This window comes from Paroedura picta, chromosome 5 (assembly GCF_049243985.1).
Source record: "Paroedura picta isolate Pp20150507F chromosome 5, Ppicta_v3.0, whole genome shotgun sequence".
Classification (NCBI taxonomy): domain Eukaryota; kingdom Metazoa; phylum Chordata; class Lepidosauria; order Squamata; family Gekkonidae; genus Paroedura; species Paroedura picta.
In genome coordinates, this window is record NC_135373.1 from 81,306,175 (window position 1) to 81,332,868 (window position 26,694).

Genomic DNA, 26,694 nt, shown 5'->3' on the forward strand with positions numbered 1-26,694 from the left:
GCCCTTTCTGGATGGCGTGCAGCTATCAGTAGCACACTCAGCCAGGAACCTGGGCATGACCTTTGACATCTCTCTCTCTATGGAGGAACCAGTCACAAGAGTAGCAAGCCTGGTGTTCTTCTACCTGTGAGAAGCTAAGCTACTTGCGCCCTACCTGGCCCCAGAACACCTAGCCACAGTAGTCCATGCAGTGGCCCCCTCTAGAATAGATTTCTGCAACTCACTGTACTCTGGCCTACTCTTATGCCTGCTCCAGAAAATTCAGCTAGCACAAATGCAGCAGCCAGAGTTCTCACAGGAACACCCTAGACTAGAGGGCCCACATCCAGCCTACGTGCAAACAGCTGCCCTGTTTGAGTTCTGGATCAGGCTTAAGGTTTTGGTAATCACCTTCAAGGCCATACATGGTCTCTGCTCTGCATACTTGGGGGGGGGGATTGCCTCTCTGCTTACTCCCCCCAAAGAGCTCTACACTCATCAAATGCCAAAAAACAGAACCAGGGCCTTCTCTGTCCTGGCCCCCACTTGGTGGCATGAACTCCCAAAGAGCTCTACACTCATCAAATGCCAAAAACCAGAACCAGGGCCTTCTCTGTCCTGGCCCCCACTTGGTGGCATGAACTCCCAGAAGAGATAAGGGCCCTGCAGGAAGGAAAAAGTTCCATAGAGCCCGCAAAATGGAGCTCTTCCACCAAGCCCTTGGCTGAGGCCAGCGGAGCAATACCAACCAGAAGCTTCCTCCCAACTACCCAGTAGAGACACGACATATGGGCAACGCTTGACACTGTTGTGGTCTGTTTAAAAAAACTAGATCTATGAAGATTCACGTCACTCTTTTACTTTCCCCATTTTAACAATCTGATTGCAAGCATGTTTACTTAACTGTAAATCCCTTTTAATTCAACTGGATTATTTTCTAGTAGCTACACTCGTTTAAAAATAAGGATACTGCCTCTAACCATCAACATGATTTCTATTGCAAAACTGGACTTTTAAAATTATGTCTATCATATACACACAAATGTTAATATCATCACAAATAAACATTTACTGCTTCAACGACAGTAAGAAACAGATATCCTCGGACAATTTTTGTAGACTTCTTGTGGGTCACTTCTTCACCAGGGACTTAATTCGTTCAGAGGTATGAATCCCCTCCCCATAGCTTTGTATCAAATGTTTAGTAAGGAGGGAGGGTCCCTTCGATGCTGTTGTCAAGTGAGTTCTAGTCCATAAAAACTTCTTCTGCTGGAATGAAGTGTCGTCTCGTTTTCTCTTCCCTGCAGCAACCAAGCACGCCTCTTCCTCCGCAGTCGAGTCCAGTGTCACCTTTAAGACCAACGCAGTTTAATTCTGGCTACAGGGCTTTCGTGTGCCTGGGCACTTCATCCAGCCCTGAATGAAACTTGGCTGGTCGTGTAGGTGCCGCTGGACTCAACATCTGTGCCAGTGCTTCAGGCTACCCGCCTGAACCTCTCCTCCCTCCGCAATGGGTTATCCGGCTAGCAGCGGTTGCCGTGGTTCCCTCCCACAGGCGTCAGGGCGCGCCTGGAGCCGGAGCCGGAGTGGTGCGGTGGGAGGGCCTTCGGCGCCACACTCAGGCCGGCCCTGGGGTCGTGGGCAGCGGGCGGGAATGGCGCAGGCGAGCGGCCGGGGCGGGAAAGGAAGGTCCTTCGAACTCCGGGGCTTCATGCTGCCGGACAAAACAGCCCCTGGGAAGGAGGAGGAAGGCGAGGAGGAAGAGGAGGAGGAGGACGGCGACGGCGACGAGCTGGTTGAGCTCCCCGAAGACTCGAGCCAGCTTTCCTTCTTCCAGCCCTCGCGCCGGACAGGTCAGGAGCTGCACGCCCCTTTCCCCCCTCGCCGCCCCTCCGATGGCTGGCGTGCGCCGCTTGCCCCGGTCTGGCGCGTCAAGTCCTGTCCGAGTGCAAGTCCCTTGAACGCTGCGGGAATTTCTTCCGGGTACCCGGCGCTTCCTCTCCGCTGGGTGCTTGCTTGGGAGGCGGGAGACCCAAAGCCACAGCTGCCCTGCGAGCCCCAGCAGGCTCACCGAGGCAGATTCTTCGGGGTCTGCGGTGACTTTGGGCCGGGTTCCCAGCATGGTTTTCATTAGTAACTAGCTGGAGGCCTAGAAAACATCAGAAGTCATGAAGGAAAGCGCCTCCTAAAAGTCACTAGCGTAAAGCTCCAAAAATCCATTAAACTTACAAAAACAGCGCAGACCCTAAAGACTGATGGATCTGTTGTAGTATATAATCTTGCAGAATCCACACTGGCAGGTTTTACACAGGAGAAACAACCTCAATAAGGTAAAAAGTCTAGGAAAGGGCAGGACAAGGGCAATTTTCTGTGGAGCTCAGATGTGCACAAGATTGCGAAAATAACTGCTGGTTACCACAGGAGTCACGATTGGGGTTCTGCTCTCTGTTGGGAAACCCATCCAAAAGGGTCTCTTGCAGTCCTGATGAGGGCAGAGCTTGGTTTTCCCTCACTCAAAGCCCATGCCTACTTACCTATTCTGAAATCTTGGAAGAAAGATGTCACAACAAAATTAGATTCTTTAAGCCATCAAAGTTTTAAGCTCCTATTGAGCAAAGACGGGACTCGGTCTGATTTTTTTAACTCCATTCTTTCACATTATACCATACCAGATGACTTACTGCATACATCAGCCAATATTTCTGATGTATGTGATTGGGTGCTCAAAGCTGACTCACTGATTGATCACTCTTTAATTCTGCTATCACAATCAGCCCCATGGTATGAAACAATTAAAAAAGACCACTCTAGCGCATCATATTTAGTAAAGATCTTAGAATGGCCCTAACATCTTGGCGGTTTGAAACGATGCCATCAGCCATGCTCTCTGGGCGATATCTCCGGATATCCACAGCCCAATGCCTGTTTATATGTGGAAATCTATCTGTGAAGGACCTGCCCCACTATGTTTTGGCTTGTCCCCTGTACTCCGAACCCTATTACCAAACTCACACCCTATTTCTGATTTTAGCAAAGTCACCTATCTGTTATCAGATGTCGACCCCTATATCTCATATAGGGTGGCACTTTTTGCTCTGGCCACCAGGAAGATCCGAGCCAAAGCATTTTTACAGGAGCCTCCACTTGATACACCATTTTAACCCTCTTATTGTAACTCAGTAGTCCATGTTTACAATTTTATGTATGCAATATTTGAGAAATATTGTTGTATTCGTATTTGTACCATATTGTCTTAATTGTGCTTTGTAATGGCCTTTGGCTATATACAATAAATGTTATCGTATCGTATCATGTTGGGAAACCCTGAAGATTTTGGAGTCTGGAGAGGGCAGGATTAGGGACGTCTGGCAGGATAGGCATCAAGTGAGGGGCAGTATGTAAGCGGAATAAATAAAATAAATAATCATCCCTCTGATCTCTGTAGTCTTGATCAGTTATAGTAGCAGGACCAGACCCCACCAGGAGGTTGGCAACCTTGTTTGGTCTCACAGAGTAACATGGCTTCTCTTGCATGGCAGGGTGTTTTGAAGGGCATTGATTCATTGTTTCTGAAGCAACTTCACAGCACTTAACGAAAACACAGTTACTGAATTCAGTAGGATGTACTTCTAAAGAAACAAATTTGGAATTGGTCTGTGATGGTGAATGACTGAAAGCTCCCTTGCTCATGCACTCTTAATATTTTTTATATTGGACATCATAATTCTTTACAAATTTCTGAAAGTTATAGATCACTTTGTAGACAAATTATTGCATTGCAGGAGAGGCCAAAGTGTGGTTCTCCAGATACCCATGGACTACAGTTCCCATGAGTGCCTAGCATGGGTTCATGGGAATTATAGTCCATGGACATCTGGAGAGCCACAATTTGGCCACCCCTGTATGCAGTGACTATATACAGAACACTGAGGAAATGGCATCTCCCTTAGAGAACTTGGTGTTTACTTAATTGACAAGTTGCTGTTTGAGGTGGGAATGAATAACCAGAACTTAAATCAGAATATTTTAATATTATACTGACACCTTTTCCCTTTTCAGTTATAATAAAAGACGTAAAATCCGGAAAGGAATACCAGGTGGTTGGACGGTTTCCATTTAATGGCCCGTGGTGGGAAGTGCATGTTAAAGTAAAGCAGGCTGGATCAAAGTGCTATGCACAAGGGTGCCCATCTTACTTTCTATGGACCTACCCAGGAGAAAACGGGAAAGCAATTATTTCACTCTTTTTTACGGCATGTAAGGTTCCAGAACAATTTAAATCAGCATTTTTAAATTCGCTTCCAAAAACTTTCCACCTAAACTTTGAACATCTTGAAGAAAAATTACACCAGTTTAAAGTGTCGAAACTTCAAGGGAAAACAGACCCTGGAAATACCAGAGACTTCGACATTTTTCATTACATTGAGAAATCACGTGAGTAGTATAAATATTTTATGTGTGGTTTGTTTATTATGATAGTGGCTCAATTTTACTTGTATTGCAATTGGATTTGAATTGACAAAGGCCTTTTCCTTTCTTGTTGGCTGTACAGCTACAGGAAAAGCTGTTTTGGTAGCCTTGGTTTTCCCTGCTATCTTGGAATTCTTGCCAACACTTCTGCCATATAGTATATCCAGCTGCATTGGGTGGTTGGACTGGAATGAAATCAGTGGCAATGGATGCAAACATGATAAACTAACAAAACTAAATATGATCTTAACAGAAGAACCATGGAAACTTGGATTCAGCACAGTAAGAAAATATTTATTGGTATATCCTTATCCATTGTTCCTCTTAATATTTGTGAAACAGCCCTGGGGGTGGAGAGTGTCCTGGCTGTCTGAGATGGAATAGGGCCAATCAGGGTGCGGCCAGCAAAGCTGGCCGCACCCTGATTGGCCCTCCCTCTCCATCTCCCACCCTCCTTCCCTGGACGCTAACCACTTTGCTCTCAGACGCGAGACACACAGAGACACAGAGAGCCCTGCCAACTGCAAACGACCCCTGCTATGGCTCCTGCTGCGAGGGAGAGAGACAGACAGAGACAAACTCCAAATGATCCTTGCTTCTAGGAAGGAGCCCTTATTATCTCCTATGGCTCCTGCTGCGAGAGAGAGAGAGAGAGGGAGATCTGCGTCTTCCGATGTCCCCTGAGTTCTAGCACCCATTGCTTTCCTGGTTGCAAAGGATTTTCTTGCTAGTACACTAATAAAATTTAAAACTTTAACAATCTGTAACTCCAAGAAAGTTGTATAGATATTGAACTTCTGAGAATTTATTACTCTGATATCTCTGATGACATGACTTTGTTAACAAATTCCATAATGCATGTAGAAAAGCAAATTATATGCCATGTTGACACCCACTCGCCCAGCTTTGACAGATCCCTTTGGAGCACTTCACAATTTCGTGTCATTCGCAAATTCATTCCCAACTCCAAATCATTAATGAGCAGGTTAAAAATCACCGGACCTAGTATTGAGCCTTGTGATAACCCATGCTTATCAGTTTCCAAGGTGAAATCTGCCCAACTCTCTGTTTCCAGTTAATTAACCAGTTTTTAATTCATTGTTTTATGGCTACCGAGTTTACTTAGGTGACTTTGATGAGGAACTTTATCAAAAGCTTTCTGGAAGTTTAGGTAAACAACATCTATTGGGTCACCTAACTCAAACAAGTTAGTGAGACATGTATTTATTTATTATATTTATATACTGCCCTCCCCGGAGGCTCAGAGCGGTTTACATGGGATGTATGAACAATACATGAAACAATCCATAACATATGAATAACCATAACAATAATACTAATAATTGATAGTGGTAACAATATAAACAATGTAAGCAATGCAACAGTGCAAACAGGTCCAGAGTGCTCTGGTGGAGTCCTGGGAGGGAGGGGAGCAGGGGCCCTTCAGATGTTGTTGGTTATGCCTGGTCTCAACCAAATGCCTGGCAGAAGAGCTCCCTTTTTCAGGCCCTGCAGAACTGTTTTAGCTTCGTCAGGGCCCTGATCTCCTCCGGGAGCTCATTCCACCAGGTGGGAGCCAGGACAGAGAATGCTCTGGCCCTGATCGAGGCCACACAGGATTCTTTAGGGCCAGGGACCATTAGCTGGTTGGTGGGGCAGAGCATAGAGCTCTTTGAGGGGCATAGGCAGGGAGGTGGTCCCTCAGATAAACTGGGCCCTGACTGTATATGGCCTTGAAGGTATTTACCAGAACCTTTAGTCTGATCTTCCCTTCCAGAAATCTTCCCTTACAGCAGCGGTCCCCAACTTTTCTGAGGTCAGGGACCGCCTCCAGGGGTGAGGGGAGAACCGACGGCCCGGGTGCTGCGCATAAGCGCGGCAACTGCATGCAAACGCATACGCGCGCTTTCGCCACCAGGCGTTTGCGTCGCCGGTGTGCTGGCAGCCGCGCCTGCCTCTTCCCTTCCTTCTCGCTGGGGGGGGGAGGCAGGTGCGGCTGCCGACAGCCCGATACCGTGTCCTTTGCGGCCTGGCACCGGGCCGCCGACTGGAGGTTGATGACACCCGCCTTACAGGATCCAATGCATCACAACATTATATAGGTTAGTATTTATAAACAACTGAATTTGAATTCCTATTAAAAAATTCATAAAGAAAAAAAACTGTTTGGGAAAATTGCCAGCCTCCAGCCTTGAGGTTTGAAATTACAACAGATCTCCAGTGTATAAAGATCAGTTTCCTAGAGTTAACCACTGATTTGAAGTGTGGACTCTAAGGCAGTGGTCCCCAACCCCCGGTCCGGGGACCAGTACCAGGCCGCGGATCAGTTGGTACCGGGCCGCGGCTCCTCCTCATCCCAGCTTCTGCCTCGGGGGCTACCCTGCCACTCTGCCGCCGGCTCGCCTTTGGTGCTCTCCAGTGGCTGCCATGGCTGGGGCTCCCCTTCAGCGTGCCACTGAGCAGCTGCTGCTGGCAGCGCCCCCAGTGGGTGGCAGGAAGTCAGGGGCGCCGGCAGGAAAGCAAGTGGAGCAGGGGCTCAGGCGGCGGCGACGTCCCTTGGCAAAAGACTAGCCCCCCCCCCAGGGCCTCAGTAAATTTGTCAAGCGTTGACTGGTCCCTGGTGATAAAAAGGTTGGGGACCACTGCTCTAAGGCATTATACCCTTCTGATGATGAAGTTCAGCCCATCCCCAAACCATAGGCTGTTAATCTTCAGGAATTCCCAACCTGGAGTTGGCAGATTTAGTATCTTGTCAAGCAGATTGGCTGAATGGGCTTTTGAAATTGATTACTTTGATTGCAACTAGTGCATGACAACTGATTTAAGGATACTTATTTTCTATTTTTAACTTATGCCAGCACCCTTGAGAATTTTAAATCTAACAGTTTTGCTTTGTCTAAAAGATAATATACAGAGATCTGCAGAGTTACATAGGAGAAACTTCTTGGAAAGCTTTCTGTGAATTCCCACAACTTCTTGAAAAGATTCCTGATTTACAAAAGAATGCTTTAATAATATATGCAAAGCTCCAGAAGAGGTGTCGAGAGATGGGACACACATATGAAGAACTGGATTTGCTGATGAATATGGTCCCTAAAATGTCCATTGAACATGTTTGGCAGTCACTTAAGTTTATGAAAGATGAGAAGATAGTGGTTATTGAGAGAAAACTAGTGTTCCTTCACAAGCTGTATAAAGCTGAAAAAGACATTGCGTGGATTATATATAAGCTCACAAAGAAAATGCCATGGCAGTTCCATGTTGATGTGAGAAAAGTACTTAATAGTGGTGCACATTATATAGATTCAAAAGGCCCAGTTGTTGAGAATAAATTAAATGATGAGGAAGATCCTAACAGTAATTCAGATATGCAAGAAAATATGGAAGAAGCCACCAATAAAGATACACGTAAAGCAGAAGTGGATCCAGATCAGGAGAATGCAATGGAATTGATCTGTTCCAATCCAGTGACAGTCATCAGTGGCAAGGGAGGCTGTGGGAAAACAACAGTGGTTAGTTACCTTTTTAGCTATCTAAACCGGATGGAGGTTGAAGAAGTTAGAAGAGCCTGTAAAGATTTTGAAGCAGACCTGGACACATCAGAAGAATGGGGAACTTCTAGGCTGTCTTCTCATGACAACATACATTCAGAGAAAACTGCATCACTAGAAGTCTTGTTTACTGCACCTACAGGGAGGGCCGCAAGTTTGTTGAGTAAGAAAACAGATCTTCCTGCTTATACTCTGCATCAGGTATGAAATAGTTTTAGAGCTTTCCAGTAATCTGGTGGGGTTGTTGTGTAACTTAACTTTTCCAGACATGTCATGCAAAATTGGTACTTCAGAATATTTCACATAATATAAAGAAAACTAGAGGCCAAGCCCATTGCATTCAGGAATACAAGGGGCGCTAGATTGGGTGGGGTGGGGTGGAAGATCTCTGTGGATGGCCTCTCCCTCTCCCCAGGACCTGGAAAGGTTGCAGGCTGGAGGCCCTGGGGCAGGGAACTCACTGGCAGGGGCAGCTCTCATGCAGCAGGGATCTGCAGCCTCGAAGGGAAGTGGAAGGAGGAGAGGGTGGTCAGGGATGGGGGAGGGAAGGCGATTGGCTGGCTGCTGGATAGACAGGCAAGCCGGTTGCAGGAGGAGGTACTCAGGGGCGGGACAACCACCGAGTGGCACTTCAGCCATGAGACACGCTCCTCTTCCGAGGCCTTACCAGAAATATGTGGAACAGGTCTGGGAATTTTTTTCATACTTAAAGGGTATTTTCTTCTATATTTTTGTGGCTAGATGCCCTTAATCCTTCAGAATCTGGAAGTTTGTATCTCTGGATCCTGGGCCCAGACATTTCTCTTGGTGCACAACCTGTAACCTCTTGTGATAAGATTACACACCGTCAGCAGTTATTAAATTTTGTTATTAATGCAGTTGGAACGTGCTGTTCTTTTCCTGTTTTTAACTTTCATTATGCCAAATTATTTGGACAGTTTTATTAAGATGCTAGTTTGCAAGCCTTTCTAGAACTTTGCTTACTTGCTTGCACAACAAACTGGTGGGAAAGTGGCTGTGATACTGAGCATACCATCCTAGAAGCATTGGCAGTGCAGGACTTCGCAACAAATTTCGGTAGTCCTAAAAAAGGAAATCTGACTGTGCTCTGAGACAGATTGGCCGTTCAGGGAAGAGGCTTGGGGGGATCACCCCCTGCAGAGCCAGATCCAATCTGGAGCTGCCATCCAGCCCAAGAAGGGGCAGGCACAAGCTAGATGCAGGGGAAAGGAGGCTTGCTGCGGCAGGGGCCATGCTTGCCCAACCTCATGCCTGTCAAGCTGTGCCATGGCAAGGTATGGGATGCACCCACCCAGCTTGGCCAGGCACATCCTGCTTGGGGCTGGACAGGCAGGTTTTTCCTCCCTTCCTTATGGGCTGGGGGAAGGTGGGTGGAGAGCCCTTGCTTAGGGCTGCTGTCCTTTTACCCACCCCAGTAGTACCTAATGCACGATTTAAATGATGTGTTATCAGATTGTCTACAGCTATTACTCTGGGTCTAAGCAGTGGAAGTTTTCTAAAGTCAAAGTATTGGTTGTGGATGAAGGGAGCCTCGTGTCTGTAACCGTTCTCAGCAGGGTTTTAAAACTCTTATTCCAGAGTGCTCAACTTTCAAAGCTCATTATTCTTGGTAAGTGTAAAATCTTGTTTAAAAATTAAGACAAATTTGAAATGAGAATAATATTTTATAGTTCATTACATGTTTAAGAGGTCCTTCTTAATTTCTGATACTTTTATTGAGATTTATGGAAAGAGATTACATAAAATTCCTGTTGCTGTCCAACACTTGAGAAATAATTTAATCTTAACAAACCTGTATTCAGACATAACACTGACTCATTAATTTTTGTGGAAGATATGAGCTCTTAATTATGCATGGATCTTCATTTGGTTCTGATAAGACCCAACCTCGTCGAGCACATGCCTGTTTCAAAGAGATTAGGTTTAGTGGCTTTTACTCTTGCTCAGAGCCTCTTGTGGTGCAGAGTAGTAAGGCAGCAGAAATGCAGTCTGAAGCTCTGGCCATGAGGCTGGGAGTTCGATCCCAGCAGCTGGCTCAAGGTTGACTCAGCCTTCCATCCTTCCGAGGTCGGTAAAATGAGTACCCAGCTTGCTGGGGGGTAAACGGTAATGACTGGGGAAGGCACTGGCAAACCACCCCGTATTGAGTCTGCCATGAAAACGCTGGAGGGCGTCACCCCAAGGGTCAGACATGACCCGGTGCTTGCACAGGGGATATCTTTACCTTTACTTTACTCTTGCTCACAGTCCCAGAAATCTTACTTGTGGAATCTTCTCTGAATGTATATTTTTAATTTTTAAGGAATGTCCTTTGTTAGTAATATTATTTTTAGGAAAATCATAAGAACTTCATTCTTAGATTATATTTACTTTGATTCCTGAAGGATACTTCCACAAATTTCTTTGAGTCAAGGTTGCAGTACCCTGTTCGACTCTGAAGTCCCACACAAAGAAGCAGAGCAGGATTGGTAGGGCACAGTCTGATGTTCACACATTTGATTTCGTACTGTATAGCACAGTAAAAAGTTTTGTTTTCTGGCATTCATGGAAGTGAGTGTTGCTGGAAGATCAAATGGGCTGAATTCTCCAGCTTATTGCTCTGCCCCAGCCTCTTTCAAAGGAAGCTGCAGCAACCATATCCCATCCCATTTGGAGTGCTGTGGAAACAGTCTCTGTGCCAGTCAGCACCTTTCCTGGGGACCTTCCCCCTGAGTCATAGTGGTCTTATGCAGCAGGCAGACAAGCTGCCCAGCAGAGCTGGCTTCTAGTGCCAGCTGAGGGAAAGGACACATCTGAGGATAGTGTCAGCTGGCTGTGAAAAGCCCAGCAACAGCTGGAGACATTAAACTGGCCAGCTGGAGAGATGTGAAAGCATCCGAGATACAGGAGTAAAGTGGCTGAAATTGTCCTCTAGGCAGTGGTGGTTAATGGACCATTCTGGATAACTGAGTGCCAGACAATAAAGCATGTATTGTACGTTATTTGGTATTCCTGCTATTAGTTTGCTTTCTTTCTAAGAAAAAAATAAAATTGAAGTCATATTTAGAGGCTCTGAGAGAGCCTAATGCACTTTACAATAATGGGACTGAAATGCACTTTACAATAATGGTTCGGCATTATTATTGAGAGTATAATAATAATAACTTTGCACTTTATTTAGGTGATATTAGACAGTTACCCAGTATTGAGCCTGGTACCATGCTGTGCGACGTGTTTGAGAGCCTAAAGTCAAGAGGCTGGTCAGTAGAACTGAAAACCAATCACAGGGCCGAGTCGCAGTTAATTGTGGATAATTCAACAAGGTAGGATATTTTTTAAAAATATGCTTGTTAACCAGAACTTGCTCCAGCATACAAGATACATGTTCCCTGTTGCATTATGGTCATTTCTTTGGATTTTTAATTCTAGGATGCCTGTGATTGCTCAAAACTGTTGGCTTCATGCTGTCATTGGTATTGGCAAGCAGCATTTTTTTCTCTCCAAAAGTGCATGTGTGCATATGTAAAAGCATAACATCTCGGCCAAACATTTTGACAAAAGTTAAAAAAAATATTTACATTCTAGCCCCACATTCAAAAGTAACAGTTCAGTCACCTAACTGTTAACATCAGTCTGTTACTACAGTGTCCTCTGAATGTATTCTGATGTGCAAAATGAAATTATGGCACATTGGGTGAAACATTGAATAATGCACCCGGTTGACAGAAATTCTGCCTGGGCAGCTGTAGCATTGTTATCATTCAACTTCCCCCCTCCCGTTGGATCCAGAATCTCTCAGCGGATGTACCCAAAATTTGATGCAGTGCTCAGAAGTTCTGACCAGAGTAAGACCTGGCCAATGCCAAGTCCAGAGAAGAAATTTATTCTTGTTGTCCTGTCTTCTGAAAATGGTAAGTGTTTGGCATTAATGAGACTAGTGTTAAATAGTAAAATTTTTATTTATATAACACCCTCCCCTGAGGCTCAGGGTGGTTAACATACACCTAGTTGATGTTGATTAAATTCTACATAGTATGGGAGTAGAATGGCTTGAACACTGTGTATGGTTTGCATTATGGATTTTTCCATTAGGACCCTCATGTTTGTTAAATTGACAAAAGACCAGAATGTAACTTGATCGTTAATGCATAAGTTAATGCATAAGTAACCTGTGTTAAGTGATCCCCAGTCCAGTCGTTCTATAAGAGTTCGAGCAGGCCAGTGGTGGTCACATAGAAATTAGCTGGTGATACGTCAGCGGACTGTTACTCAACTTCTGCCTGCTCCCAGGAGTTCATTAACAAATGACTGGCGAGTTTTTGGAGGTCAACTTGAGTGCTGGAAGTGTAGTTATTCTAATAACGTTTGGATGTCATATGATTGATGCAGTTTATCTACTTTCCTTGCAAAATATATTGACAATTTATTGTGTTTCCTCATGGTTCAATGTTTCTTAAATCTTTGCCCCAGCTCTAAAGCTATTTTGTAAGAGATTCATAAAAACTTGTTAATCGTACCTCTTAGAGTTGACCATGCATTGTTGCGAGCAGCTGAATTGATCATGGCAAAATTTCTTTTTATATTATTGTTGTTGTTGTTATTATTTTGATGTTATGATTTGTATTTGTGTTTGTAATCAGACATAACACCTGCTATAAAGTCTTTGCTTAATGGAGGACCAGGACTTGAAAAAGCTGAACAGTCACAGTTCATTTCTTTTAGAAGGTAATAATTGTATACGTAGACCAGGTTTTCTCAACCAGGGTTTCTTGACAGCCCTGGAAGGGTTTCCTAAATGGGTGGGAATTAAATAATTTTAAATATATTTTTTACATTTCTTAACCATTTATCATGATAAGACCATATATGGTCATGTCAACCCACCCTCCCATCCCAAAATGGCCAATGATGGGCCTGGAGCGGGGAAGGGGAGGGCATGTACACAGCTATACTTTCCAACTGTATTCTGCACGATTGTGCCACTTCTGGGGTTTCTCAAAGCTTGAAGAATGTTTCAGGGGTTTCTCAACAGTAAAAAAGTTGAGAAAGGCTGATGTAGACAGTGGAATATCTCTCTTAAATTGCTTGGTGAGTAGAAGGAGAAAAAGAAGCATGTAAAGGTTAGGATAAGTGGATTGTCAATAGAGTTGCCAATCTTCAGGTGGGACATGATGTTCTGGAGTTACAACTGATCTTCAAACTACAGAGATCAGTTCCCCTGGAGAAAACAACAGCTTTGGAAAGTACACTCCGAGACATTATACCCTTCTATGGTCTCCCCACCCAAATCTCTAGGAATTTTCCAACCCAGAGCTGGCAACACTAGTTGTCAGGTGGAAGGTAAGAGAAAATAGTGTGGTAAAGAGGATACACAAGAAAGTGAAATGCCCTCCAGTCCTTGAAGGTTCCCCATAGGGCAACTGAACTATATTTTTTTCCGAGGCAGAGGCGGCTGTGGATGGGAAGGAGGCAAAGCTGAAGACTGGAAACAAACAAAGATAGGTTTGCTGGTAGATGGGAAGGAAAAAGGGAGAGGTTGTGGGGCTTTCAAGGAAGCGAAAGAGGAAGTGGCTGTATGTGTGTGGGGGGGATGAGTTCCTACCAGAAGTCTTTGCAAGGCTCCTCTTGTAATGACTATCACCAATTAAAGGTAATGATGGAGTAAGAAAGGGAATTTTCACATAAGAGAGAAAAGACTAGCAAAAAGTATGTCAGCCATGCAACCCAAATCCTTAACAGAGGGACTGCAATGTATCTATTAGCCCTTCATGGTAGCACCATCAGCAAAACCAGAAGAGTGATGAATAGCACATCTGCCTGTTTCTTTCTAGATGGCTTTTCAGTACAAAGAACAGAATATCACAGAAGATCGTGCTGTTGCTATGTAATTATGCATCTCCTTTTCCAATATGCAATTGGCAGCAGAAAAATAAGTTATCTTATTCACAGATCAGCCAGTTCCTAAGTGTGTATTATACTTTAGTTTGACCAAGAGATGGAACAGGGTGGGGAATGGCTGGGGCCCTGCAGATAGTGGCTGAATTAGTTTGTAATGTTTCCCATTGTATTCTGTGGGATAAATTAAACAAGTTGTGGACAGTTCCTGAGTAGACCCATTTTTCCAACATGAAAAAATAAAGCACTGCATTTAAGGAAAAAATTCTAGAAGTCAATCAAAACCTGTCCTCTTTGTCTAAGAGTGGGAATCACAGCTACATGGGGGAGGAGCAGGATGGACACAGAACCCTGGCAATTACAGGCCCTCTCCATGGGCACTCACCTGGTCTCCTGTGATGATGCTGGGCAATTTCCTAAGCATATAACAAATATGAGTGTGGCTCATAAGCTTCTCCTGCTCTCATTTTGGATTTATGCCTAAAGTCATAAATGTTTCCTTCTGTAATAATGTTTCTAGATGTGCATTGTTGGCTTAAGCAGCTATTCCTTTCTTAGAGTAGGAAGCTGCAGAACAAAAATACTGGAGTATATCTCATGGTCCTAGTAGTAATGAGCAGTTGATGGTATAAGAAAGGAATGTAAGGATGTATACTAAATTTCTCAACTTCTGAGGACTTCCCTTGGGGTGCTGTGTGGTATGATCTTAGTTTCCTCAGTGGCAACATTTTATTGTGAAAACTCTTTTCCATTAGAACAAATGCCTGAGAAATAAAGGTAAAGATAAAGGTATCCCCTGTGCAGGCACCGAGTCATGTCTGACCCTTGGGGTGACGCCCTCTAGTGCGGTGGTCCCCAACCACCGGGCTGTGGCCCGGCACCAGCCCGCGGCTCCCTCTCCCCGCCCCCCCCTGCAGTAAGAAACTTCCCAGGCCGCAAGCTTGCGGCCCAGCAAGCTTCTTACTGTGGGAGGGGGGGAGAGGGAAGCAGGGCCGCGCATGCGTGCATGCGCGGCATGCCGCCGGCCAGGCAATCACCCTCCCTGCTGCCGCTGGTCCGCAGCCTGTAAAAGGTTGCAGACCACTGCTCTAGCGTTTTCATGGCAGACTCAATACAGGGTGGTTTGCCAGTGCCTTCCCCAGTCATTACCTGAGAAATAATGTATTTAAATAGAGAGCAAGTTTTTTGTTTGTTTCTTTTGAGAGGCAGATTAAAAATGAATCTAACAAAAACTGTTATTCTGAAACAATGGATGTGTGTGTATGTGTGTGTGTTCATAATTAAACTGAAGACGGTGTTTTTTCCCCGCATGTCTTAGGAAAGATTGTGAGATCATCAATGAACTCTGTTGTCTGCACTACTCACATCACTCCATGCGGTATGGATTTGTTCAAACGTTATGTTTTACCACTCTATGTGTTAGATTCAAGTGGGTAGCCGTGTTGGTCTGAAGCACCAGATCAAAGTTTGAATCCAGTGGCACCCTTAAGACCGACAAAATTTTATTCAGGAGATGAGCTTTTGTGTGGATGCACACTTCAGTAGATATTGTATCTGAAGAAGCATGCATGCGCACAGAAACAAATACCCAGAATTACACTTAACTGGTCTAAAAGGTGCCACTGGATTCAGACTTGGTTTCACTATTTGTGTTGCGAGCCAGTTTAACACAAGGAAGGGTTCTACATTAAGTAAAGGGAAGTATTTTAAATTTAATCTTCATAGATAATTGAGATTCCTATTTACAATTAACAATCATCTCTCAAGAGTCCTTCTTTTGCTCTGGGCCCTCACTGATAAACACAAATTAGGTAATTAATGTGTGATCACACTCCTGAGTAAGATTTGGGATGATGTGGGTGGAGAGGTTTCAGAGTAGAAATGGTAAAAAGGATACTTCTCCCTCACCTTCCAGAATTTTTCTGTTCCTTCTGTTAATGGTAAAGTGCTAAGATTGGGCATGGACTGCTATTCAGTCTGTCTGGTGCAGGTTCTGTATTTTTGTCAGATCGTCAGTGGCAGCAGCAAAGCCATTGCAATGACCACCTCCACGCTGCCCCAACTGTTGTGTGCCTGTGCACCTGCATGAACGCACACACACGTGGATGCTGCCCTCATGCGTACGCTGCCCACGTGCGTGTGCGCACCAATGCTGCCGACCCTGCCCCTGCTGCAGTTGGGGTCACAGCGTCAGAGCGGTTGAGAACCACTGCTCTACAGCAAGTCTGAAGAGGCCTTAATTGTGGTTCTAGCTGTAACCAATCATGGGCTCGTAGCCTGTCATTTCTCGAGTCTCCTCTTGGCGTATGTAGTTCTTCCACTGGCATTTTTATCCTTCCTACAATCCTGTGAGGTAGGTTAAACTGAAAGAGCCGAATTATCAGAAATCACACAGTGAGTTTTATGGCTCTGTGGGGATTTTTATTAATTTTATTAATTACATTTATAGTTCACCTTCCTCCTTGGTGGAACTCAAGGCGGATTACATAAAACCCCCATAAAACCCCCAATCCCTAAAACCATACACCTTCAGATGGCAGAGGGGGGGGAAATCACACTGGATCTTAATAAACAGAATATTTTAAGAGTTTGAATCCAGGAATTTTCAACTGTTTGCCCTGAAATAATTGGGTTCAACATGGCTTTGTGTTTTGCTGTTTTTAATTGAGATTCAGTTCTGGAGCAGTACTTCCAAATGATTTTTTTTTATATTGAAGATATAAGAGTTTTATTGGGGTGTTTCATGATATTTCTGATGAGCATTCTAGGAGACTTTAGTGGTACATTCTTTGATGCTATGGTCCTGCTGATGTGATGATATTGAATGTATTACAGACCCCCCCCAATATCTTTTGAGAACACTGGATATTTTTTCACTGATGTCCTTTAGTAAAGGAACAGTACATAGCTGTTTTCGGGGTTTCTTTGTGCACTTATGAATGCTTTAAATGAATTTTCAATGTGCTTCTTTTTTTCATTCAGAGACCATAGAAAACAGCTACAATTTCAGTGTGGTGATAAAATTTGTTCCACAAGGAATGTATACCTAAGAGATCTTATTCCAACTAATAAGACTTGCACAAAGAATAATAAAGATACTGGTCCATGTGTTTGTGATAAGTGCTTTAAAAGAGAAGATTGCCTCTCTGGTCGGAATCCACCTTCCCAGGAAAATGAAGATACTGATTGGACACGATTGTGCAATGGAGACGTATTCTTCATTGAGGAGGCATGTGCTTTGTAACTGATTTTCAGAATCTTCCTGGAAACATGAAAATGCTTTGTCATGTACAAAGAGGCAATTACTTTCTTTCTTAGAGCCAAAAAAGATCTGATTGAGTTAGATTTTCTGCTCCCTGCTGCTCAAGTAGTTACTCTGTGAAGTACTGCCATGGAGGGTTTGGGGGGAGGGACTAGGAGCAGCATGAAAGGAGAGCTGGAGGACTGCCTCTACGGGGATCAGGGCATGTGGATTTGTTCAAGATCCAGCCAATTGTGAGGAAATATTCTGTATTTTTTTCTTTTTACTCCTCAAAAATGTCTGCTGTTCTTGAACTTCTTTCAGTAGTATTGGTTTGCTGGTTGCCCTGTTTTATCTGTTAAATTCTAGGAGTCAGGTGCAGAGGATGAATTGCTGTTCTCCAGATGGTCAGCAGAAAGCAAAGTACCATGATGAAAAAGAAATATTTTGCAGATGCTGCTAGCACTCTAGCCCATGTGGTTAAAACATCCGGCTAGATGTTCCTGCTGCTTCAGTTGATAGTTTTAAAAGAATAATTTTTCTTCAGCATCTGTTTTGGAATCATGAAAGGCAACTCTAGGGTAAGGCGATTTGATTTACTGAGTAATCATTATTACCTTATAAAACCATGTATCTTTATATTGTGTTTGTAGGACAAAGAAGTTAACAAGTGTCGTCTCCTGACCATTAGAAGCATTGATGGATCCGTACACCCCCCCCTACTTTATCGTGGTCTCCGGAGATTCTGTAATATACAGCACGCATGGACCAGAACTATTCACACATTTCAGGTAAGAGAGGTGGTAGTTTTAATGGAGCTCTACCAAGCTAAAGAAAATGCTGTCAGTCACATAATATCTTTAACAGTCCCGCGGCGTGGGGCGCCGCGGACTAAATAATTGAGTAAGGGCAAGTTGGGAGGAGTTAGGATGGGCTCTGTCCTGGATAAAAATTCAGAGGAGCGAATCAGGAGCCTCTTCGCTCCTCCGAGTGGCACTCCAGGGCCAAGTGTCCAATTGGGAGGCGTGCGAAGGGCGCCTCCCTATTGGACACTTGGCCTGTCTACCGAATGCCACGCCTCCAACTGTCTAGTCTTCCCGAGCCGCCATCCTCGCCGGATGGCCGCCAGGGAGGAGGCTCGCCCAACAGCCGTGGCCTCAGGGGAAACAGCTTCCCCTCCGGCCGCCGCCTGCCCTTCACGACCGATGCCGACCCGACCTCTGCCGTCTCCCACGGAGCTGCCCATCCCATCCCCACCCTTCCCACCCCCACCGCAAACGCCCCTTGCAGCCCGCCACCGCCAGTGACCTTCCCACCTCCCCACTTCCCTCACCGCCTTGCCGCTTGGCCGCCTCTCTGGCCGCCTCCCCATCGCCGCCGCATCCAGCCCGCTTCCCCGGCTGCCCATCACCGCCGCCTGCAGCTCCCGAGCTCCTGGGTCACTCCGTTTTGCCACCGCCGCTGCGGCAAGGCCCGCCGCTCCACGAGGCCGCCAACAGAAACCAGGCCGCCACCCACGGGCTCCGCCACCAACGCCCTGCGCACACGTCCCCAGCAGCACACAACATGGCTGCTAACACAATGGGCCTGCTGACGCCGCAGCACGACGCGCCCGCAAACTCCTGCCCTCGCCAGCCACTGAAGAGCCACCCCCGACGAGGACAGGTAGGCCGCTTCCCCCTCATCCAGCCTCGCCGACGCTGAAGCTTTCCACAATCCAGAGGGGGGAGGAGGAAAAAGGCTTCTGCGGCCCCACGGACCCCGCGGCCAGCCTCGCTGACCAGCACCACGTCGTCCGCAGCTACGCAGAAGCCTTTGGGAGCCCCCCGCCCATCTAGCGCCCATTTTATTCAAAAATAAAATGGGCTTTAGATCTAGTACTGGAATAATTTCATAACCTGTGTGAGGCAAAGACACTGTTATTTTAGACTTAGATTACTGTGAGTGGCCAAAAAGGTACCTTCTGTAAAGCCCAATTTTGACTCAGTCATAACATGAAGTTACGAAGTAGCCAAACATTGTGGAATGGGTCTCGAAAATTTAGAAAGGGTCTTTATGGGAGGAGTGATTTTGCCCTCAGATGGCATGTAGTGTATTGTATTAGGATATTTTTGTATTATTGTATTAAGATATTTATGGATTTATCGTTGTATTTCTATACTGCCACTCCCAGAAACTGGCTTGCTGCAGTTCACAAAAACAGAAAAAGCAATATCAGTTAAAACTACCCCTAGTAAAGCAATAAAACAATTTAATCAGGTATAAATCCAAGTACAAAATAGCAGTATACTAAATAACTTTAAAAATCACTCCCCATATTCTGGACATCAATCTGGGAGATGGAAATGGGCCCCCCAAACACTCTAGCACTGCAGTAGGAGCCGGGAGGGAGGAGGACCAGATTGAATACCCCAGGGCTTCCACCTGGCCTCAACCAGAAACCTGGCCAGGACCGAAAAGGCCCCTCCCATGGCCCCAGGACCTTCAGCAGATTCATACCCACAGAGCAGAGGGCTCTGCAGGGGGCATAAGGAGGTAGGTAATCCTGAAGGTAAGTAGGGCCCAAGCCATGTAAAGCTCAAAGGTCAAAACCAATACCTTGAACCTGATCCGGATGCAGTTTGGTAACCAATGAAGTTGTTTAAGTAGCCCTCCAGGAAGACCAGATGAGGACCCATGCCGCTGCATTTTGTACCAATTGTAATTCCCGGGTCAGGGACAATGGTAGGCCTGCATGGAGCGAGTTACAGAAATCCAGCCTGGAAGTGATAGTTGCATGGATCACAGTAGCCAGGTGTTCTGGGGACAAGTAGGGTGCCATAGATAAGGAGTCATCAAAAATCACTCCCAAATTCCTGGCTTGTGATACAGATGACAGTTGCACCCCATCCAGGCAGGGAAGGTGTGCTTCCTGATCTTACCCCTTCCTACCCAGCCACAGGACTTCCGTCTTGGAAGTGTTGAGTTTCAAGCAACCCTGATCCATCCAGCTACTGCTTCCAAACAGCTGGCGAATGTATCTAGGGGGGAGTCCATCAGCTGTCCCACATTCACATGAGAGTCCCACATTCACATCCCCATTCAGCTATGAATCTCATTGCATGACCTTGGTCCAGCTGTACTCTCTCAGTCTAACCTACTTCACGGACTTCTTGTGAGGACAAAATGGTGGAGACAGAAGCATGTGTGCCACTCTGGCTTCTTGGAGGAAGGGTACAATAAAAATTGAAAGTTCACTGAATAGCGGAGAAGCCAAAATGAGAGAGTATAAAGGCCTCTTCTTGTGACGTACCAAAAACACTCTGGGGCCTCTTTCTAAAAGTCCTGATTAATTAGTTGGGCAAATACAAACTTTTTCCTTCCACCTGATTTATTTTCTTTTATAATAAGTTACTAAAAGCCTATAAGGCCAGTCAGTGGCAGCTCTTGCTTGTTCCTGTCTTGGGACTCTAAACTGGGAGGAAAAGTAGCAGTAAAAAGTTTTAAATAAATTAATAAAATTGTTAAGCAAGGAGGGTAACTGAATTGAAACTGATTAATTCAAGAGTTCTTTTGCAATACTGTTTTCAGGGTTCTGAAGAGAAGACTGTTGTCTACGTTGTTGGAAATGCCGGTCGCCAGAACTGGCAGCATGTGTACACAGCTGTCACGAGAGGACGTAGTCGGGTCTATATTGTTGCTGAAGAAGTCAAGCTCCAAAAAGCCATAGCCAACAGAGAGTTCCGCAGAAAAACTCATTTACGAAAACATTTGCAAGATGCATTTATGGGAAAAACTTATTCTTTTGAGGAACTGTTTTCTTCTCAAAGGAATGTGCAGAGTAAAGAGGATGGGATTTATGATGTTACTCCTCCTGCCGGAAATCATTGTATTAACTTACAGGCAGCTGCAGTTTCTGACGAAATGAAAGGTGACAACAGAGAGAAAACTGTTGAGCAAATTGGAATGTCACGTCCCCCAGATGGGCTTAAAAGGCAAAGTAACTTTCCAGAGGACTCTTCAAGCCCCTCTAAAGTAATTTTGGTAAGGAGTTTCTTTAGAAGCAATGGTTATAAAATTTTCTTTATGCAATTTCTTCTCTTGTTGAAATAAATATCTTTCTTCTCTACATCAAAAATTGCAAGCACACACCAGTACTTGGAAGTGAGTTTCAAATTGCTGCAGCTGGTGCATAATACATGCATTTTAACATCTGTCATCTGAGAGGCAGGGAAAAAAGTAAAAGTTTATCACAGAAAACAAATTCTTTAGTAAATAAAAGAAATTGTATTATTTGGGTAGAAACACTTAAAATCACAAGATGTGACATACCTATTTGGGTATGTTAAACTTTATATAATGTTAGGAACCTTAGAGGCTGAGCAGCAGAGGAATATGCTAAATGTTAAGATACTAATATATTTATTATAATTCATGTGCACATATAAAATTTTAAAAGCAACATTAGTCTCACACTATTGCACCAATTCAGAGCGTATTGACATATAGATAAATGACCTGATACAGAAAAAAACTAACATGTTCCAACCCCTCTTGGGGGTCTTCTTCAGCATACAGTCTTGTATTCTGATAATGGGGACTATAAGATAGTAAAAATATAAAGGAAGACACTTATAAAATGTGTCCAAATGTATCTCTCTTGGAGCCCCCCCCCCTGTTAAAAGATTTATTCTCCAAACTTTATTCCCCCTTATAGCCCTTTCAGCTTGAGTGCATTCTCAAGTGTCTTGTAGAATGTATCAGGATTATAATTACAGTATTTGCTGGCGTATAAGACTACTTTCCCCCCCTGAAAAACATGCCTCCAAGTGGGGGGGGGGGTCGTCCTATACGCCGGGTGCACTTCAGTTGGGATAGACATAGCTGCCCATAGTGGCCCATAGTACTGTAATATAATGTAACAAACTCTATATTTTGAGTGGAAATATTGGGGGGTCGTCTTATACGCCGGCAAATACGGTAGCTACTTTGTAGATTTTTACATAAATTGCCTGCTACATAGTTTGAGTAAAATCTTGTCTTCCATTATACTTATCCAAAAAGTGGTGCGTGTGTCACAGGAGCTCTTTCAATGTTCCCTCAGATTTCCCAAGAGTTTTTTCCCCCAAATTTCTATTTAAAAAAAAAACAATTTTAATGTTAGGGAAAGGGGTTCCCTCCCCCAATTTTCCATTGTTCCCTCACGACTTGTCTGTATGTTTCACGCAGTGCCAGCTTAACAGAATCATAGCTTCCTAATCCTGTTGACTTCAGGATCTGGGCACTGTAGTATGGGGATACAGTTCTATAGCCAGCTCGGTGTAATGGTTAGGAGCTCCAACTTCTAACCCGGGTTTGATTCCCCGTTCCCGCACATACAGCCAGCTTGAGCTCAACACAGCACTCATAAAGCTGTTCTGGCCGAGCAGTAATATCAGGGCTCTCTCAGCCTCAACTAACTCACAGGCTGTCTGTTGTGGGGAGAGGAAAGGCGATTGTAAGCCTCTTTGAGACTCTTCTGGTAAAGAAAAGTGGCATATAAAAACAATTTTAATGTTAGGGAAAGGGGTTCCCTCCCCCAATTTTCCATTGTTCCCTCACGACTTGTCTGTATGTTTCACGCAGTGCCAGCTTAACAGAATCATAGCACAACTGCTGCCAGGATTTCTGATCTTGCACCACTTCTTTGAGCTGTGTCATGTTCTGGCACATCTGTGTCATCCAATTTGATCTGACCATTGTGTTCTTTGTCGGCCTGGTTTCCTTTTTCCACTAACCAATCCTAGCATAATTGCTTTCTCCAACAAGTTGGGTTACATGGTAAGTGAGCCGAATAGATTAGGCTTCAAGCACAGTAGTATTTCTTTGTACCTGAGCATGCTGGTCCCAAGCCCAGGTAAATGGGGAGGCTTAAGGAAAGACCTGGCAACCCACCTTGTAAAAGTTTTGCCAAGAAAATCCTATGGTATAGCTCTCAAATGTTTCGGATAAAAAGTTCAACAAGCATTATGTCTAAGTCTCATTTTTCTTCTTTGGGTTATTTCACAGGCAACGAAAGACAACTCCCCACTTGGAATTAACAGACTTCAAAACATGACACTAGAGGGTCCTGTTCCCAAAAAGCTTTTTCTATTGTAACAAATCTGCTATTTGGCTAGGTGCTTTGTTTTGATTTGCTTTTACAAAGAGTGTGTATGAACAGAAGTATAAAGCTGGGAGTGTGGGCAGTGCATTTTAAAAATGAATTTGTCATATAAAAGGACAGGCTTTATTTTTCTTCAAAAAAAGTCATTTTGAAAGTCCAAATACTAAAGTATATTAAATTTAAATTTTAGTAAATTATGTTTATTAAATTAAATATTAAAGTTATATGCCTCTCTAGAGGTGAAACTAGAAAAAAACAGGTGTTGGATTTTAAAAAAATCTTTGTTGAGACAAGGCTTATATTTTGTAATTACATGTTATTGCTGATAATTCTGCAGCTGGTGTTCTGAAGATGTTAGCAGAAGCTGTCTGGTAAGAGTTTACATGCTAAAGGGGACAAGTGAATCTTGTATTCTGTGGTTTTGTTGGAGGACCTCTTTCTCTTAAAGCAGCACGCTATTGTTGATGAAAAGGATTTCACTGCAAGAAAATTTACATTTCACGTGGTTTCTGCTTAAATGTGGTATGTGCGGTGCCGATTTTAAATCAGAAGAACTGTACCCATTTGGACATGTATTTTCCTGATTCAATCGCTCAGAAGCCTGAATTATGTCAGTCTTGTCCCTTCTTGGATCAGGGCATAAAAATAGTCTTGTTTTTTTGAGTCTGGAAAGCAGAGACCTTAGAGACCTATGGAGGATTGGACATCTTGTCTGGCCTACTTGTTTCAAACCTGCCTCCATTGGCCCTTTTTTCCCTTTTCCCACCCATCCTCATTTATGCTTTATGGTTTTCTCCATGCCTAGCCATTAGGGTTGCTAAGCAATCCTGGAATGTTTCCCATGATCTTGCAAGGCTAATCCAATTTGGGGAAGATTTTAACACATGTACCTCTTAAATATTTTGTGATTTTTCTGCAAATCTGATACGTGGATACATATCCCCTATCTGTATCTGGCTGTTCTGTGCAGATTTTAATCTATAGTCTGGGGAACAAGTTTAGAATATAACATCTAAGATATTATTTTAAATGAACCTCACACATAAGCTTGTACATCTGAGTGATGACATCGCTACATGTTTACTGAATGCTCGAGAAGGGAGATTAGGAGCAAGCACACTGGCTCTCCCTCCTGAATTTGGGCAACTGCCTGGTCATTTGCAGCAGAGGCTGTGAAACCTCTCCCTCCCTCTGATCAGCAGATTTCCTAAATCAATGTGGTAGAGCACTGGGAAGGAGAGTTGGCATGTTCACTTCCTCCATGAGGGTTTAAATAAAAACTCTCTTAAAATGGGAAAGTTCTAACTCTCAGCTATTTGCACTTCAAACGTGAGACCTGGAGAATGTAAATTATGAAGAATGCTGAATCATTTTTTGAGAATGTAGAATCTTTCATCAATTGAAGAGAAGCTGGCATAAAATCAACACATGGCATGTCAACCTCTTTAAATCATTGTTTATTTGAGGTTTTTTACATTTTCCATACAAATTCTTCAACAGTTTGAATTCCCAGAAACCATACATAGACGATAAATATCATGCTATTAAAGTATTAAATTTGTACAAAAATACTTTCATTTTAATACTCATTTGTTACAAATAAAAATACATATTAAGTGGTTCATGATTTGGGTTTCAGTTTCATTTTGAATGAATTTTCTCTGGCAGTGCTGACAGATGAGTAAAACATTTCACTGGTGTGTGCATAGGACAGGTAAGCTTGCTTATGAAACAGGTTAAGGAAAATAGCATTAGGGCTACATCAACAATTCAAATAGATGGAATAAAGTGGTTGTTGGAAGGATTGCTAAAATATGTTGACTCTATGCTAATAACAGACAAATCCAGTGTCTTTCCAGTGACCAAATAACATTAATTACCTTGACAATACAATAAACAAATCAAAGCAGCTGCTGGTGAGCCAAAAAAGCAACTGGGGCATTTTATTGCTCTGACAGGAGGAGGGAGGAGTGGAATTTGGGAGTGTGTGTGTCTGTGTGTAAGAGAGAGAGAGTGCAAAAAAGTATTTACAATTTAAAAATTAACTGCCCAAAATGGTAAGGGTCAACAAGATCAAGATTAAATAGACAGCAATGCATTCACTTTAATTAAACAAAAATCCTGTGTAGCTATATCATTTAATTTGCATGTGTCCTAAATTAAGATTTGCATCAATATTCCTTTACTACCATAATTCACAGTAAAAAAAATCCTTGAATGTTTTCATTTGTATAAACTTATCTTTTTTAAATATCACTAAAATTCATTTTACTGTGCCCCCCCACCCAAAAAAAAATCAGTAGTTCATCAGAAGTTCCAAACACCCCAAAGTCAAAAAATCCTTACAGGCTGCAAGACATATCCTGTTCAGTACAGTGTTGCATAGGGAATAATATAACTCCTAATAAAATCCTACTACAGCTGGGCACTACACGTCCCCCCACCCCACCCCACCCTTCGGATTCTTGCTGTGCCCCTTTGCTCAAAATAATTGTAAAGCCACTTTGTAGTTCTTGTCTCCACACTTTTTCCTCTACAGCAGAGACAGCAGAACCTTCACTTGCTACAAAGCAGCAGCTACAATAGCCAATTACGAGTCATCTGGGTGCAGCAGGAGTGTTTCAATGTACCTTCATTTAGTTATATCACCTGCTCTTCAAATCAGTTACAAATTCTGAAAAATCAATCTGCATGTTTATGACTTAGAGTTTAAAAAGTGGTTGTTTTTTTAATCAGTCAGAATTGAGAGAGAAGCCCCATCTCTTAATTAAACCTGTCATGATAAAAAATAAAGCCACTTTCGCCATTCATTTTTGCTTGAATTTAGGGTCTATTTGGAATGGCACTGTTCGTGATTATAAAAAACAAGAACAGAACAAAACTCTGCTTGGGAAGCAAGTAGCAAATAACGAGTCTTGAGAAATAATCAGACTCCCCTGTGCTTCTTAAATAGTTTGTCTCCACGGTAGCAGAAATCTCATAGGGATATAGCACCATTTAAATGTCTTGTATTTAATACAGTTTTTGGCTATAAAGTGTTTGTAGGTTCCCGTGGCATCTCTGAACCAGTGCTGTGTCCGCTTTGTTGAAGGAAGGCGTTGGTTGCATCATTCCATTCCCCAGTGGTGAAAGTTTGTTGCTCGGAACTTATCTTTTGAGAGGCTAGAGGATTTCTGCTAATAACGAGTTCTAGTTTATTACCAGACTCCGCTATGAGGGGCACAACTAGACAGCAGTCAAAGTCTCTTGTGCGAACATGATTTACCTAGAAGATAAAAAGTTTATTGTTTAGACAAACCACAAACACCCAAAGAAATTTCAACTGAAGTGAAATGCTACCTTTATTTCTGCAAGATCAACTAAGAGCCCTACGCTCTGCCACCGCCAACTGGCTTGGTGATCCCTGGCTCCAAAGAAGCACACTGGACCTCAAC

General features: G+C 43.7%; 2 protein-coding genes across 17 annotated transcripts in view; one reads left to right on the plus strand and one right to left on the minus strand.

Moving 5' to 3' along the window:
* The first annotated feature begins 1,371 nt into the window (after positions 1 to 1,371).
* Positions 1,372 to 24,725, plus strand: HELB (DNA helicase B). The gene is made up of 13 exons (XM_077338743.1): positions 1,372 to 1,832; positions 4,039 to 4,413; positions 4,532 to 4,731; positions 7,353 to 8,201; positions 9,474 to 9,630; positions 11,182 to 11,323; positions 11,790 to 11,911; positions 12,641 to 12,725; positions 15,214 to 15,273; positions 16,878 to 17,124; positions 17,790 to 17,927; positions 20,707 to 21,159; positions 23,164 to 24,725. The coding sequence occupies exons 1-13, from the start codon at positions 1,490 to 1,492 to the stop codon at positions 23,251 to 23,253; spliced, it is 3,261 nt and encodes a 1,086-aa protein (XP_077194858.1). The 5' UTR covers positions 1,372 to 1,489; the 3' UTR covers positions 23,254 to 24,725.
* GRIP1 (glutamate receptor interacting protein 1) overlaps positions 24,702 to 26,694 on the minus strand; it is a 380,704-nt gene continuing 378,711 nt past the window's right edge. For all 16 annotated transcript variants that reach the window (XM_077338732.1, XM_077338736.1, XM_077338741.1 and 13 more), the window contains one exon: positions 24,702 to 26,525. In XM_077338732.1, the coding sequence (XP_077194847.1) occupies positions 26,289 to 26,525 (237 nt within the window). In that variant the 3' untranslated portion in view covers positions 24,702 to 26,288. The remainder of the gene's footprint in view (positions 26,526 to 26,694) is intronic.

Bases quoted from the DNA above. Each gene is read 5' to 3' on its own strand.
- HELB (XM_077338743.1), top strand. From the start codon at position 1,490: ATGGGTTATCCGGCTAGCAGCGGTTGCCGTGGTTCCCTCCCACAGGCG. The intron at 12,726-15,213 runs GTAATAATTGTA...CGCATGTCTTAG, and splicing joins CAGTTCATTTCTTTTAGAAG to GAAAGATTGTGAGATCATCA. The intron at 17,125-17,789 runs GCATGTGCTTTG...TTGTGTTTGTAG, and splicing joins ACGTATTCTTCATTGAGGAG to GACAAAGAAGTTAACAAGTG.